This window comes from Limulus polyphemus, unplaced genomic scaffold (assembly GCF_000517525.1).
Source record: "Limulus polyphemus unplaced genomic scaffold, Limulus_polyphemus-2.1.2 Scaffold1184, whole genome shotgun sequence".
Lineage (NCBI taxonomy): Eukaryota > Metazoa > Arthropoda > Merostomata > Xiphosura > Limulidae > Limulus > Limulus polyphemus.
The window spans coordinates 32079-49613 of NW_013666794.1; the positions used below are offsets into that span (position 1 = coordinate 32079).

Genomic DNA, 17535 nt, shown 5'->3' on the forward strand with positions numbered 1-17535 from the left:
ACCCAAGTTCTTTTTTTTTTTTTGCTGCTGACTGTCAATGACACTTAACCCTACTTTTTTATACTAATGATAGTAATCCACTAAATATTTTTATTTAATTAAATAATGCACCAAAGAACATAGAATTATAACATTCAAAAAAGCAGACAATATGGGAATGAAGCTTGTACTAAAAGTGAAATTGAAAACTTAGCTTTCTATTGGTTATAGATAATATAGAATTAAATGAATGAGAGATCTATTAACAAATCCTTTAAGAGATTATGTGACAGGTGGGTGTGGCAAGAGGGGTCTGATTTTCTACTTGATGGCTCTGTAACCAAACAAAATTGAAGGCTATAAAAATTATGGTTTGTCTGAGCAATGACGATTTTATAGTGAGTAATTTATGTTAAATTTCTTACTTATTGGAGGGGTGGTGAATAAAATAGAGAAGAGAGGATGCCTAGAGAAAATGTATTTCTCACACTAGGGGAAATTCAGAATTTTTTAAAATATTGGCTTATAAGATTAAGAACTTAAAACTTGTATACCATAAAAAATATCGATTATTAGCTACAATATTATGTTATAGTAATTGGTATAACAAACAAATAGTAGTTTCATAGAATTTTGAATGCAAGTCACTAAACCCTCGTGTCACTTGCAATAAATGATGCCGAGCAGTGGGTTGAATCGTTTAGGCTTATTCTTCCTTATCCTCTTCTTCCTGTAATTTGTTCCAAGTATCTTCTCATTGGATCAGGCACCTTACCTTTTTCCTGGCATCTCATTTCCATCGTCTTTTGGAATAAATTCTTCAATCAGGCATGTGGACTACTCAACATACATTCATATCTCACTATCTGCATAGAATCGCTATATCATCATCTTCGGGTTATAGTTTTCCACCTGTAGATATTCTTCAGACTTCGGTGAGACTGTGACTGAGTAAATTATCTGTTATATCTTTTTTATGGTGAGTGGTGCCTGACCAGATATGCTTCTCCTAGTAAAATCTGCAATGTCAGGCCACATTGACTGCTCATTTCTAACATCCATGGCCATAACATGCTCACTGTTGAGATGGGGGGTGTTCCACAAGATCGCTTGTAGGTTTGTCCTCCCGATATATTTGCTTTGTTAATATGCCCGTTCTGGACTGTACTCACCCATGGACTTCATGGGTAAAACAGAAAAGAATAGCTGCCCATCTCCGCCATACCATAGATTGAACAAATCAGGTATGGTCTGCTTTTCAAAATAGGGTTTTTGTGGTCACCCATTGCACTGTCTCCAGTGTTGATGTTCCTTCAGACTCTCCATCATATTTTCTCTCCCCGTTTCTTTCAATTGAGTATGGGAGTCCTAACCAGTTTCCAGTTCCAAGCTGCTGGAATGGTGAACCATGGAGGCATCCTCCTAAATATGATAATGATAAACTATAAAATCACTCATTTGAGAGTAGGGGAGTGGTGTTCTGCTTGTGTAGATGACGAGATGTCCTCCAGTCTGTTGCTCCATCTCTGTACGGAGTTATCCGAGGGGATGTGGTAGCTTTGGAGCGAGTTGTCAAAATTTAGTTCACCCCTTCAATTGGGATCCTTCTTCACACCCCCACATGGATGTTATTTCCCAGTGACTGGGTTTCAGACCAATCAACATTAGTCTTCACACATGTATTACAGGTGTCTCTGTTTCCTCACTCAATTATACTCTTTTTTTTTTTTTCCACCAACCATATTGTGCGTCACTATGGTGGTACTTGAAGATTAATACGGTTCTTCCTCTTACGCTATCCGTCAATGATTTTTATTATACTGAGGATGTTATTGCACTAGGGGCAGTTCCTGTTGGATTGGTTTTTAATTGAGAGTTTACATGGCAGAGATATCTTTACAATACTGATCGTTTGGTTTTTGGGTTCCCAAATCTATCGATCAATTTCTCACTTTGGTATCATGTGTCCCATTACTAGATTGGTGGTGGGGGTGTGAAATTTCCTTCGATCTCTTGAATTTGAGGTGAAGATGATATGATCTTACCCCTCAACAGATGGCTGGGTTTTGGGTTGTAGTTGACTTGCCACCTGTATGATCCTCTTTCCTACCTCACATCTATGTCATTTCCCCGGGGCCTGAGTTTTGGATGCAGTTGACTAGCAGCGTAGGGACCATCATGCCCTAGCCACTCTACGCCTAGGAGCATATTCTTTGCCTTTCACCCACATTCCAGTAATCTATGGGGTTGAGATTTGTTATATGATGGTTCAGATCCCTATCCCGCCATTGTTCTCTCCTATAGGGACGTGCTCCTTCCTTTTTTTCTGGCCATGTTTGTGACACCTCATTCCAAACTGGGCAAAGAGTATACCTGGTACAGATGTGGTGCCGTCTCCCACATATGATCCTCTCCTATGAGGGTCTATCCTTTTAGGGTGTTCTTTGGAAGTTTTGAGGAATGCTGCTTTGTTTTTCCTCACAGCAGTCCCTCCACCTAGTCAATGTGGGATTCTAGCTGTTTATGCGAGAAGAGGTAATGCACCATATCAGAGGTTATAATTTTCTATACTGAAAATATATTTCCAACAGGTACTTACCTCGTCTCACACTTCCGACCCTTCCTCTCCACTGAAAACCAGTGCTTCCATTTGCTTCCTAAACTCGAAATGATTGTTCGGTAGTATCAAATAGAGGGAGTTGCATGCATCAAGAGAGTGTTTCACACTCTTATTGGTGGAGGGTTGTCACACGATAATTTATATGCAAGATGCATTTGAATCAGTTGATTATAAGGTACATGTGAGCTCAAGGCTTGTGGCGTATGAAAAAATTTTTTGCATATACAAGACATCACTGAACGAAAATAGCTATTTATGTGAGAGGAAGTAAGTGCCTATAGGACATATATTTTCAGTATAGGAAAATTATAATTTTCATTCAACTTGACAATTGAGAGTTGACACCCTTTAAACATGAATTGTAACTTGTATGTTGATCTTAAGCACAATAAAAATAAAATCAGAATATTTTTACATTTTACTAGAGTTGTCTATTTTTGAATCTGCTGAGAACTTTGATATTTGTATGTTACTCCTAGATATCATTGAAATGGATTCTAGAAGGGCATCTCTGGACAAAATAGACTGCATTGTTCACTGTAGCTATCACATCCTCAATTTCATCCAGTTGTGTCAGGACAGACCAGCCAGTGCTGATGAGTTTTTGCCTGCCTTGGTATTTATCGTTCTAAAAGCAAATCCCCCACGCTTAAAATCTAACATAGAGTACATTACGAAGCTGAGTGCTCCAGGCAGACTGATGAGTGGTGAAGGAAGTTATTACTTTACTAACTTGGTAAGTATTACCAAAACTTTTTCAATCTTTTTCTACAGGAAAAAAGTCATATGTACAAAGGAAATTGAAGTAATAAAGTTTCTGATTTAGTTGGATGGTGAATTCAGTGTGACCACTATTTTTCTACCTTTGTCTGAATTAAGGATTTATCATTATCATGATATACAGTGTTTATTTGAAGATAAGTATGAAGCTACATAATGGGTTATCTGTGCTCTGCTTACCATGGGTTTCTAGCATTGTAAGTCCACAGACATACTGCTGTGCCAGTAGGGAGCCATAATACAATTAATTTATTTTGTGTGTGAATATTTTATTGTTGTTTAATTTTTTCTTATAATAATAGTTGAAATCATACAATTGTAGGAAGTTATATTTATAATTCATTGATATTGAGACTATCAAACATCGTGTGCAATACATTGACATCAAGAATATAGAGATATCTAGAATGGGTGCAGACGAGCGGAAACAGCAGACAGACAATAGCAGAAGAAGGTAAAGTTATGGTCCAAGGAAAAGTTCAGTGTGAAGTTAACTCGCAGAATGCGAGTCAAGCACCCTAACCACCTGGTCAAGTGACTGACCAATCAAATATTTAAATTCACGGTATATGGACATGTCATTACATGGGGAGGGAGACAACAGGGGCACCAATGAACGTTGAATCTACGACAGTATTTAAAGCTAACAACTAGTGTTTGTGCTCTGTAAGTAAAGTATACTCTATTCTTTTTTAATATTATTTTCGTTAATATAACTGGTTAGAATGTTTCATCTATCTAGTTTTATTATTACTCTTATCATAATACTTTTGATATAGAGATTATTTTGCTTTATTAGCTTAGTGTATGGACTTAGGAATTCCGTTAAATAAGATACTCGTGTTTTCTGTTGTTATAATAACTAAATAGTATTGACTGTTGAATAAGTAAAGTATGAACCGATATTTTAAGACCTTTGTCACGAAGCTTATGCATTGATTGAGAATGAGCATGTTTCGTGGATTCAGAATGTTTGTAGAGCTTCCCGGTATTCCCAGTTGCTTTTCTAAAGTTGGTAAGTGGAGTTGTTATGGAAACACCACCTGTTCTATGTAGTGCAGTTAAATCATTTTTCAAAAATTCTTGGCAGTACTTACAAAACGCCTCTTCAAGGAATGTATCAAAAATAGCCATTCATATTTCTTTTCCCATTTCTTCTGGTATTTAGCCCCAGTCGATAAAGAGAGTGAGAAGTTACAGCATTAGGATTTGATGAATCAACATTACTAATTCCAAGACTCGGCTGCTTAACTTCAAATTGAGCCAAAGACTCAGCATCAGCACTCACTGTCTGTAGTCTAGATTTCTTTGTAACAAGCTGTAGAATTGATTTCTATGTCTGTCAGGTTTTTAAATATGAGTGGGCTGGGATTCTTCTACAGTAGGTGTCTGTGACTTGTTGGCGATACATTTGGACAGTAAATGGGCAGCACACAATCCACTTGTTTTAAAATATATATATTCAAAACAAGTCAAATGTATGTACAAAAATTATTTACACTATAGGAAATCAGTTTTATATAAAACTCTAAATGATTCTTTTTTTCTTGTCAAGGGTCCACACAAGCTAATTCAGTTACTTTAGAATCCAATTGACAAGACGAAAAATTTTTCTCTACTCTTATCACAATAGTATCTGTGAATAATTCACTTACGTAAACCTGTGGGTTACCACAGTTATATCCTGAACTATAAATAATTGTCTCATTTACATCATAGTCCACACAGATAGGTTCAATTATTTTTGAACACCCTTTGACAAGACATGCACTTTTTACAATTACATATAAGGGAACCAACTTTTCATGTCCTAAGATAACCTTTCATTGTTAATGAATTTACATAACTTCCATCCAGGGCCGGGTACTCCAGCTAGTAATCTATATAAATATGATAGTACTGTCTGTTGTCTCTTGTATGTCCACGCAACTACATCGCAGGGTGTGAATGGATCTTCACTAAGTTTGTTTTGGAGGTTCATTTGGTCCATGGGGAGCTGGATACAAATTTTCAGTTTTGAATTTTTCAATTTTCATGGGAGTTTTGTGCTTTTTACCACTACTTCGCCCCTTGATGATCGATCTTCATCTAATTTGGCATTAAGATTTGTTGGTTTCATGCATTTTTTACAATTAAATATAAGGGAAGTAACTTTTCATGTCCTTTCATTATTAACAAATTTACATAATTTCCATCCAGGGTTACGGGTACTCCAGCTATAATAATGTAAAGGGAGTTTTAGCTTCTGATAAAATGAAGTATACTTAAATAAAAAATTGACAAAATCTGCAACTGAAAAGCTAAATTGCAGAAAATAATCTTTGCAATAATTCTGCATCCAGTTTTCTTAAATTGGTAAATGTTTTGTTTTACAGTTGTATTACGTATACTTGACTTAGCAATTTTTTGTTCACTCATATGATAGAACCGTAGTAGGATTGGGTAATCAGCACCTTTTTTTTTTTTATTGGTTTTACCATTTATAATTTTACAGTAACCCCATGTATTAAGTTTTGGTGGCATAAATAAAAACTTTTCAGAAATTGAGATGGGAGAATGTTTTACAGTGGCTTTGATTGACTGTGAGGCCTGCTAATAGAGGGTGCACAAACTTAACATGATAGTTAGCAACAGCATTTTTAATAGACAAGAATCGGGCTTCTAACTACTCGCAGCTTACAAAGAAACATATAAAAATCAAAGTTCACAACTTTGATGCTACTACTATTACTGGAAAAAGGAGAAATTATTTGAAAGGTAAAATCATATACTGGCATGGCCTGGTGTTTAGGCCTTTGACTCTTAATCTGTGAGTCACAGGTTCGAATCACCATCACTGAACACACTTGTCCTTTCAGCTGTGGAGACATTATAATGTAATGGTCATTACCACTGTTTAATGGTAAAAGAGTAGCCCAAGAGTTGGCAGTGGGTGATGTTGATTAGCTGCCTTCCCTCTAGTCTGTTACTGCTAAATTAGGGATAGCTAGTGAAGATAGCCCTAGAGTAACTTTGTATGAAATTCAAAACAATCCAAACCAAAGATCATATACTTTGACATTATGTAGTACTGCAATACTGTTCTCATTTTACCAAAATTTCAAGGAAAACTTTGTGGCTTAGAATGTCGATGAATGTTCTCATGTGATAGTAATGACATCAAAGTTCAGTGATTTGAGTCAAAACATATCACATACATTTATTATCTTTACATCCACGGCACACAATTTACTTATGAACGTGTCTAGTCAAATGTTTAAAAACTGTTTTATGTTACTTGAACGAGTTAAACCATTTTAAGTATTATTTTTCATGGATTTTCCAACATTCTAAGAATCACCACCATGATAGTACAATATACAACATACTGCAATCACCACCCTGTTAGTTCAATATACAACATACTGGAATCATCACCATGATAGTACAACATATAAAATCACCACCATGATAGTACAATATAAAACATACTGGAATCGTCACCATGATAGTACAACATATGAAATCACCACCTTGTTAGTACAATATACAACACACTGGAATCACCACCATGATAGTACAATATAAAACATACTGGAATCGTCACCATGATAGTACAACATATGAAATCACCACCATGATAGTACAATATAAAACATACTGGAATCGTCACCATGATAGTACAACGTATGAAATCACCACCGTGTTAGTACAATATACAACATACTGGAATCACCACCATGATAGTACAACATATGAAATCACCACCCTGTTAGTATAATATACAGCATACTGGAATCGTCACCATGATAGTACAACATATGAAATCACCACCTTGTTAGTATAATATACAGCATACTGGAATCATCACCATGATAGTACAATATACAACATACTGGAATCACCTCCATGATAGTACAATATACAACATATTGGAATCACCACCATGATAGTACAATATACAACATATTGGAATCACCACCATGATAGTACAACATATGAAATCACCATCTTGTTAGTACAATATACAACATACTGGAAACACCACCATGATAGTACAATATACAACATACTGGAATCACTTCCTTGACTCAATGAATAAACATGTCTAAGTGAAATCACAGTTTGATATTTTTGTTTATGAACACACGAGTTATGTGTCCAAGAATTAAAAAAAATTTAGTGCTACTCAGAAGTATTTTATGTACTATCAAACAATTGAAACTACTTCATTCTACTTTCATTTAGCAATAAAATCCCATTTATTTTATGTTAGGCTTACCTGTACTAAGCTTCATTAAATAGACAAATTGGTCATGACCTATAAATATATATCGCCTGGTCGACTAGGATTAAGCCTCACAAACATGAATTGTTTACAATGGAAATTAATTTTACACAAGTACATGTTATCTGCATACAGGACTTCTTAAAATTGGTATTACAGGAACATTACAATCCTATGGTACCTAAGAGTGACTCCTTATAATTTTTCCAGGTTGAAGTGTCTTGACAAGCATTTGGGTTCGAAAGATGTCTGCTGTCTAGAGCATGATTAATGGCTATTCTCCTCTTCATTTGAAGTCAAGTTTCATTTGAAAATTGATGCCCCCACCAGTCTTGTTCTGATAACTCAGTACAGAGCATTAATGGGGTATAGTTCTTCAGAAGTTTTCCAAAACCTAATGCTGTATGAACCTAAACATGTGTTTGCCCAGATGAGGTGTGCAAAAGGATGTTAAAAGCCTATTGCACTGCTGTGGTGGCTAGTGAGTCAATCAAAGCCTCTGTTTCTGTTAGTGAATAACCTTTGTATCTAGAAAATAGCATCAGTCCTTAGCAAAATAATTTTATGTACTCTAGGTAAATTTGACACCAATTACTTTTGCTTAGAGAGAGAGAAATATTTGTTTTTGTATTTGTTCCTTTATACATCTTAACTTTTAAGGATTCATAAGCATTTAAGGTGTGAGAAACCAGACTTCTGATACTGTTTAACTATTGTTTTTCAGTGCTGTGCTGTTGCTTTTATTGAGGGTCTCACAGCAGAATCACTTAATTTAAGTGAGGATGAATTTGATCGCTATGTTTCGGGAGCAGCACTGCCCCCTGGTAGCTGTGTACAGAATGCATATCTCTGTGAAGGTCTTCGAATTATGTACCAGAACCTGGCTGATTTGTCAGACTTACAGCAACGTCAGGAGAAACTACAGGCTGAAACAATATCGCTTCGGGAAGATATAAAAGAATTCAAGGTCAGGAAAATTTACTTAATAAATGAATTGTCATTTTTCCTGATTTATATAAATATATATAACAACTGACAGAACTAAAATGGTCATTCTTTAGTGATGGCATAAATATTGCTGTAATAGAAATTAGAATAAATATTGTTGTAGTCTCCTGTATAAAAGACTATATACCTAAACCATGGTTTATCGGACTTGCTTTATTTCAACTAAAGAGAGAAACTATAATTTGTAATATTTCTTTTATATTCTTACCACCTTTTTTTAATGGTTTGTTTTTAAATTTACAGGAGATTATTGCAAAAGAAGTAAATAGCACGAAAACTATGTACCTTTCTCAGCCATACAAGATTCCTCCTATAGTGAAGTGGGCACAACTGGCATCTGTTTCCCATGAGCACACATTACAGGGTGAAACAAACTCTATGTATCCAGCTGATATTTACCTGACTAAAGCCACCTTGGTTGACCAGAATACTGGACAACAACCTGTAGATAATATGAATTCTTCCACAGGATAATTAGATTGAAGAAATTGTTATTTCTCCTTCATTAACACCAGTAGCAGTACATCAAGACAGCCAAGACTGAACTGATATAGCTGAAGTAAAACATTGGAAATAAGTGAAAGTATTGATGAATATGGTACTTGGGAAAATGATAGATGTAGGACCTTATCAGAAAGTGAAGTGGAGGAATGGGATAACTTTGCCTTAAGTTGCAAAAATCACAGAGAATGGGAAGGCAGTAGCCTGACAATAATATTGTAGTGTAAAATACATCAGTAAAGAAAAGTCATTGTATTTTTTATTTCACTTTTGTGAAGTCTATGATCTGAGTTTGGATTGGAGTGTATCAGATGTGTGATATATGTATATTAATTTTAAGTTAGTTGCCATTATATGACTTGTTGTAATTGTGATTAGAGAGAATGTCACCAAGATAACCACAAATTCTTATAGTCTTTGTTGATAATACCTTTTCATATTAGTGAGTGTATGACATTCCACTTTTTAAGAATTTCTGACAACTGTGTACTTATTTAAATATTTAACCTTTTATTACATAGAAATCATTTTGTTTAAACACTATATGTATATGATGTAGCTAAGTGTTTATTTGATCTCATAAGGTCCCACCCATGTTAACAAATCACTCAGGTGAAGTATTAAATGTAGAACACAAAGGGCTTTACATCATTTAAGTGTAAAATGTAACAAAGTTATTCAGATTCTTTTAGCTTTATTTTTTCCTCTTTCATCTTTCTCCAACATCTAAAGTGATATTTATAATGTTCTTGTAAAAAATTGCTGAGGCTTATTTCTAAGCATTGCTTGTTCTTTGTCTAGAAATAAGCCTATTTATTAAACAAATGTTTTGTTGTTGTGTTTTTTTTGTTTTTTTTCTAAACTTTACTTAGATTTTTCTGATGTTCTGTGTCTATTTCTTTGTAGTTGGACTAACTTTCTTTAATAATTGGGATTGATTTGTTTTTCTCACGTGTTGAATTATATTGCTATTAAACTTGGAAACTATTAAATTTAAACTTGCTGCCACTAGGTATATCTTGCACTTAGTTTAGTACTGCTACATGTTAATTGCTAAAATCACCCATATGATAATCTATTATTAGTCTAAGTTTTGTGCTTGTTCAGAGATTTTAAACAGCTTCAATGCATTTTGGTATATTTAAAGGTAGAATCCTAGCCTTGCCACTGAGTTTATTTTTGAAACATGACTGTGATTTTTATTTAGTACAAAAATAATGCAGACTTCTTGGAAACATTGGATTTTCATGAATCTATGGTACAACTAAACACCACCTGAGGGTCTAGAGGTCTTTTAAGTATTGATCATAGGAAGAAATAATAATGTATGTAAAAACTATTTTGTGTAATGATATAAAAATGTTGTAAATTAAGGCACTGACAAGGAGAAACCATATATATTTAATGTAGTGTCTTCATATGTATTGTTGTAATGAAACTGTATCTCGGTTTCATTTCTATAAATAACCATTTGAAAATACTGTAGAAGATCAAGCATTTGAATAATACTGTTAACCAATAAAAACAGATACTTATTTGTACATCACTCCAGCAAGTGACAACTCTGATTCTACAAATAACCAATTAAAAACTAGATCATGGCTTTACATGTTTCATAACAAAGGAAAATTTTGTTGTGATAAGTATTAATACCAAAATAAACTGTATTATAATCATCTACTCAGAATTTCCAAAGAATATTTAGTGAATAAATATACAACAAAAAATATAACAGCTTAGGTTTAGTCATTTTTATCCTAATAATTTTCATATTGTATCTACATATTTGACAGGTGCATACTATAATTCCTGTATGAACTTTTTTATAACCCAAATTGTTGGACAAAATGTATCTTAAAACACTAGTTTTGCTTCCAACTAAGTTCCTCAAAATAAATTTTGAAGCAAAGTTTATCTTAGATATGTATACAATTTTATACTTGGATTTTTTGCATCTATTTATTTCTCGCAGTAATTATAAGTGTTTTTTAAAAATCAATAATAGTTAGTTGTTAAGGTATTTTTATTGTTTGAGCATATAGATAAGCAGTAGCTTTTTTAACATTAATAAGTAAGTACAAATTAAGAATTTTATGGGCATTGCAAACTTCATTACTCTGATATTGAAGTTTTTCCCGAGAAGACATTTCTAAGACAAAGTTTGTCTTTCAATTTATTCTTGGATGAAAATGATACCTCATATTGTAGTATAAACTTTTAAATTTGATATGTGTAACTTTGATATTTAATAACTTAAATAATTATACAGAATTTTTATTTCTCTACTTTTATGCATTGATGTGTAAATGTACTTTATGCGAAATTTTTGTATTAATAAATGTTTTATTGAAAATTAATAAATCCTTTTTAATTATGTTTCATTTAATCACTGCATAAACAAACTTACTAAATAGCTTCTAATTTGGCTTGAATAATTTATATAGCTTTACCATCATTTTAACACTTTAAAAAAATTAGTATTTTAAATTTGATATTGTTGATCAGAAAGTTGCATTTTATATACAGTCAGTTTTGATTTGACTGATATTTATTGACATATTTCTTTGCATATTTTATTTTACTAATTGCACTAGGAAATGGGTGAAAGCCGGAACCACACAAATGTGCCCAGATGGACAATTCAATTAACTCCGATTCCCTTAGAAAATACACCAAATGCTTTCTTTTGCTTCTGTCCGCATAGACAACATTTAATTGTTGTGAAATCACATTTAATATTTACAGAATTCATAAAAAATGTTTCCGGAACCCCACAGAAGTGCTCGGGCTGGCCATTTAATCAACTCTGATCCTCTTAAAACCACGCCAAATGCTTTTTTCTTGCTTCTCTCTGCATAATCAACATAAATTATTGTGACATTACATTTCATGTTTGCATATTTCATAAAAATGTTTTCGAAACCTCACCAAACTGTCCGAAAGGGCCATTTAATGAAGTCCGATCGCCTTGATAACATCACACCAAATGCTTTCTCTTGCTTCTGTCCGCATAAAATTATTGTGAAAGCCTATTTCATGTTTTCATAAATAATAAAGATGTTGCTGGACGATCACAAAAGTTTACCATGACGGGGGGAATAAGTGAAAGCCGAACCAAGGTAACATTTGTCGAATAATCCATAAAAGCAACTCCGATCGATTTAAAAATGCTATCAAACTATTACTCTGTTTCCATAAGTGAAATAGTAACAAATATAATCGTTATAGCGAATTACATTCTTTTTTATCAGTACAAATGTTTGCGGATGAACACAAAAAATCCTGAAAATCACAAAAGGTGTCAATTTGATTGTATTGCAGATACACGAGCAATGTAATTTGATGAAAGTGTTCTATAGTCCATTGGGTAACAATTCGATGCTTTCAATGAAACCGCCGAGTTATACGCTGTCCAGCGTGTTGAAACACTACATCGAATGTGTTTCATTCTGAAACTGTGCATGAATTCCTGAATGTTACTGTAACTACCAACATAAAACGTAAGGAAATTGTAAGTTGAGTTACGTATTCAGTTAAGCATTTGAGACGACTGATCCTACAGCTTTGAACTTTCTATTAGTCACTTTTATTTTCCAAGCTATTTTAATCGGTTTTGTTAAATATTTTCGTTACTGTGTTTATCCTGTAATTTATTTTCTTGCGACCTCATACTTTCGTTGATTTTGTCATGTGGTTTTCTTTCATTTGCTAGTGTACTGATGCATTATTCTACCATTGGCTCTGTCACCACTGACGACTTAGTGGTAGCATTTTGAAGCTAAATTTGGAATATATACATTGTAAATACATCGCGGTAACTCGGCGTGTCAAACACAGCTCCAGTACCCCGTGTATTTTATGTGGATTATTCTCACATCATACATCTACACAAAATAGCAAAATAAATAATTTTCCTAAAAGCCACTTTAAATATTGCAATTCTAAGCATCAAAATAACATTAAATATAATGGCGAATTAAATATGTGAAATTAGTAAGACATAATTGTGTTAAATATAGCAAATATACGACAGGAGTACAATTTAGGTATTACAAAGAATTTCATGAAATGAAATACAGAAAAGTAGTATTAATTAAACAAAAGAAACTTTAAAAAAAGGGCTCTAAAGGGATACAACAAACAATATAAAATGGCACTGATATAAAACCAAACGAAACTAAAGCATTTTACATGCATTTAGGACAAATGTATTTTCCTCTAGTGATTTTTTTTGTTGATACATTCAAGGTGGTACCGTTCCTTCGTGTGCTGCACGTATTTCAGTAAATGGTTCCAACAAATCACATGGTTTGGTTCTGGAAGTGCATTTTCTATGGCCTTTACAATTCTAGACTCTCTGCCTGTTACCACAACACAATTACACAGCTCAGGGATTGTATCCAACTTTGTAGAGAAGAATAACCTGCGCATTTCTTGACCCCTTTTTTCATGTATAAGTGCTGCCACTGTTATTGCACTTTAAGTCTCCCAACTAAAAAGTTGTATGATAAGAAAGCAGCAAATAGGGGAGTTTATACCAAAGACTCTCCAACAAATGGACCCCCCCAGTGGCACAGCGGTATGTCTGCGGACTTACAACGCTAGAATCCGGGTTTCGATACCCGTGGTGGGCAGATCACAGATAGCCCATTGTGTAGCTTTGTGTTTAATTACAAACAAATAAACCGACAAATGGAAGAGCTAAAATAAGAACAAAATTAGGAACAACACTATAGTTGTGAATAAACCCCTCCAGAGAAAAGTGCTGTTCATATACACTGTATAGGTCATCGTGATTGATTCTTATTTTCAAATTTCAGTTTGTTTTTGACTTGTTCTGTGTCCTTTGGTACACTTACTTTCACATGCGACCCAAACACATAGGTTTGTGCAACGCTTTTCTCGTAATTGTAAGTAGGAGTTTGATTCTTATAGATTGCCATTCTTTTCAGCACTGACGGCATAACTCTTACATGACTTCTACTGGGATATCTCTTCATATTGCCATGGGGCACGTCTTTTTCACACGTGTCATGGGGTCCAACATATTGCACCATTACCATTTGTATACTTTCATTCGCCATTTCATACCCACATCGATGAAAATGGACTGGCTTTCAGTTAATTGTTTTTTGATGGAATGACTTCGTGGGTCTACCTGTACTGATCGACACGCCAGTCGACACATGTGTTTGGTCTTCCTTCATAGTCAAAGAGGTAAATGTGAAGAGTGTTAGCTTCTGGAACCCTGGAAATTCCATCTTTCTGGATTTTACAGTATAGTCAATACCTGATCAATGGTAAGTGGTGTTCCATTTACTTCGTAGACGATCGCACCAACCATTTTCTTTCAGTTTGCCGAGAATGAGCAAAAGGGCAACTAGGTAAAACTACCATCAACCAACAACATTTCCAACTAGCTAATGAATACACAAATTGTAAGACCAAAAGATAAAACACTTGTCCTGACGTATTATATAATTCAAGTTTCGTCGTCTATTCTACGTGGTATTTCACAGAAATATGCTTCTCATAGAAAAAAAACAAAAAAAACGCACTCTTTTAAAATTTGTTATACTGAATATCTTGTGGACATTCTCGTTAAACCTCTGTGAATTTTATCTACCGTATTTTTTGGAATATAAGACGCACCCTTATTTTGAAGACAAAGTTTTGGGGGGAAAAAAAAGCTACAGTCGCATTTAAAAAGATTTTTATTGAACAAAAATTCAGTTTGATACTTTAAAAATTAGTATATATTGTTCTAAACACAAAAGAGCTCAAAACATCAAAGTAAGAAAATACTGTAAATCAAAAAGTTTACTGTTATTAAGTTTGGTTCAAAATCTTCATTACTTTCACTGTAATTTATTATTTAGGGAGCATTATAAATAGTTATAATTTTAAAAGAAAAACTACTATTGTTATAAATAACACATGCAATTGAACTGAACTATGCATGCCCTATTTAAATATATTTACACATGGCTTGTGTATATCGTATATATTATTCATAACTTCGGTGTATAGGACGCAAGCAGATTTTGACATCAAATTTTGGAGTAAAAAAGTGCGTCTTATACACCGAAAAATACGGTATTTCAGGTTTCGTGACACTCTGTCCAGCGGTTCGCCAATTATAAGCAGACACGCAAACTGATTTTTGTCATGTAACGGTTTACATTACTGTATTGTAACATACAACGTTTCGGTCCCCCGGTGAATTCATGACATATAACGCTAAAATTCAAGGCTTAATCCGCAAATAGCTCATTGTGTCGTTTTGACCTAAACAAATAATCAAGATTCGTTGAGAGGGCAATTTTCTATGTTTGAATAATTATATTAGGCACCTCTACAACCAATTAAAAAAGTCTAGGTGATCTATATATTTTAATTATCTCGCGTTTATCGCGAAGTGGCGGAATTTTCATCAAGTCACTCGCATATTTCCTGTTTCTTTTATCACTAATTAAATTGTCCAAAGTGGGTTATAGAATTAAATACGTTAGAATTTACCACTAGCTGGATTAATTGTCAGTGATATAATTCGTACTTGAGATCAAAGAAGGCGTCTTATTGTGTTTTTTTATTTTTTTTTAGACTAAGGCATCGTTTATGCTAAGTTATTGCGTCATCGAAGGTAAAACTGAAAATCTTATTAAAAAATGTGTGATATTACATTTCAACAAGACAGTTTATAACCTGGTGAAACGCTGTACTTTCATTCAATTTCACTCTGTTTATCCGATTTATCAAGTTTCCTTTTAATTACGACAGAGTACTCTCTTTCCATCGTGTAGTTTATATAATTTACTTTGTTTATCTGTTGGTAGGTGAGCATAAAGCTACACAATGGACTATCTGTGCTGCACCCACCACGGGTATCGAAAAACCGATTTACAGCATTGTGAGTCCGCAGACTTCTCGCTATTCCATCTGGAAGCATTTAATAATTTGAAGATTAAATTTGTATGCACACTTTTCGATGTTTCGTTCGTTAGTGACAAGGACTTGTATAATCATTAAGTATGCTTGATCACTATGATGCACCACAGGCCAATACAACAAAGTCGTTTTTTTATCCTGTGGGTGAAAAAGTGCTTCTTTATATAATCTTGTTTTTGATAGTGTGGTTGATTAAAAATTCAATCACATTCTAGTTCATTTTTTTTTCAATAGTGAGTCTCGGTGTTTCTGTCAGTAATTAGGATTTGTCAAAATGTACCTCATATAATCTGGGTAGGTTAAAATATACTTTATATAACCTAGATCAGAGTAAACTACCTACTTAGAGAGAAACTATAGGTCATCCTGATAATAAGTTTTGTTTTATAATGCATTGTTTCCTCAGTTAAGTAACCCCACTGTTAACAAGATTCTCGGCCGTAATCCCAATAATATCTTCGGAGGTGTAGTCAGTTTAGGAGACTTAGGTAAATCCGAAATACATTTTTCGAGTTAATATTGCAAAACAATATCTGTAATGAAAGTATAATAATGCAAAATAAAATTAAAAAGTAATAATATTATATATATATATTTAATTTTTTTAACTTGAGGTACAGTAACCGATTTAGTTACTAAGTGATGTAATTGATCACAAAAATGATTGATCTTAAATGATTTATATCGTCTGGAAAGTCTGATTGCACTCTTCTACCACCAGATGGTGTGGCTGGTTACTCAGGTGATGTTCACAGTGTGGGGTCTCTACCTGTGCACCGCTTTTCTCTGCAAGTGTTCCACTTTACTTCGTTCACTCACCAAACTCCCAATGGTGTTCCTCTCTCAAACAGACTCGGCGGGCTACGAGAACAAGGGTGTTCTTCAATTAAATATGCTGACCAAACACAGTTTTCCTTCTCCAAACAGAGACCCTCTAAACAATCGTAGGAAGTCCAGTACGTTTACTCCGAAAATTCGGATCACCGACGAGAACGAGCAGACTTTCAGTTACGTGAGCGATACGTCCCAACATAACAGCAGTGACTTGCGTAAGTAAAATCTCGCATTATTAACTCCTATTAGCTCGTCTTTCTAAACTAGACTTTTAGGCCGTTTACAAGAGCCACTTTTCACTAAAGTTGTAGTTTTAATTCTTTAAACAGTCAGAAGAGGCTGTAAGCACCCAGATCTAAAAACACGAGCTAACAAAGGATTCAAGTTGTGACTAAATTAATGGATAACAGTAGTGAATCTTTACATGCGCTCAGACATAATCAAATTACCGTGAGTCCGAATATTCGTGGTTCTTTTTTCTTGCTGCAAGCTTTGATATCGTAGATGTGTTATAAAAGTAACAGCAAAATACCTCTATTCGATCAGACCAGACTAACCTAAGACAGGTGGTGAGTACGTTGACCAGCTGGGACACCTT

At 34.1% G+C, this 17535-nt stretch overlaps 1 protein-coding gene across 2 annotated transcripts in view; it reads left to right on the forward strand.

Moving 5' to 3' along the window:
• Window positions 1-11292, forward strand: part of LOC106462499 (rab5 GDP/GTP exchange factor-like) — a 31344-nt gene extending 20052 nt beyond the window's left edge. For both annotated transcript variants that reach the window (XM_022389778.1, XM_013922431.2), the window contains exons 6-8: window positions 3079-3335; window positions 8371-8613; window positions 8898-11292. In XM_022389778.1, coding sequence (XP_022245486.1) covers window positions 3079-3335; window positions 8371-8613; window positions 8898-9128 — 731 coding nt within the window. In that variant the 3' untranslated portion in view covers window positions 9129-11292. The remainder of the gene's footprint in view (window positions 1-3078; window positions 3336-8370; window positions 8614-8897) is intronic.
• The last annotated feature ends 6243 nt before the right edge of the window (window positions 11293-17535 follow it).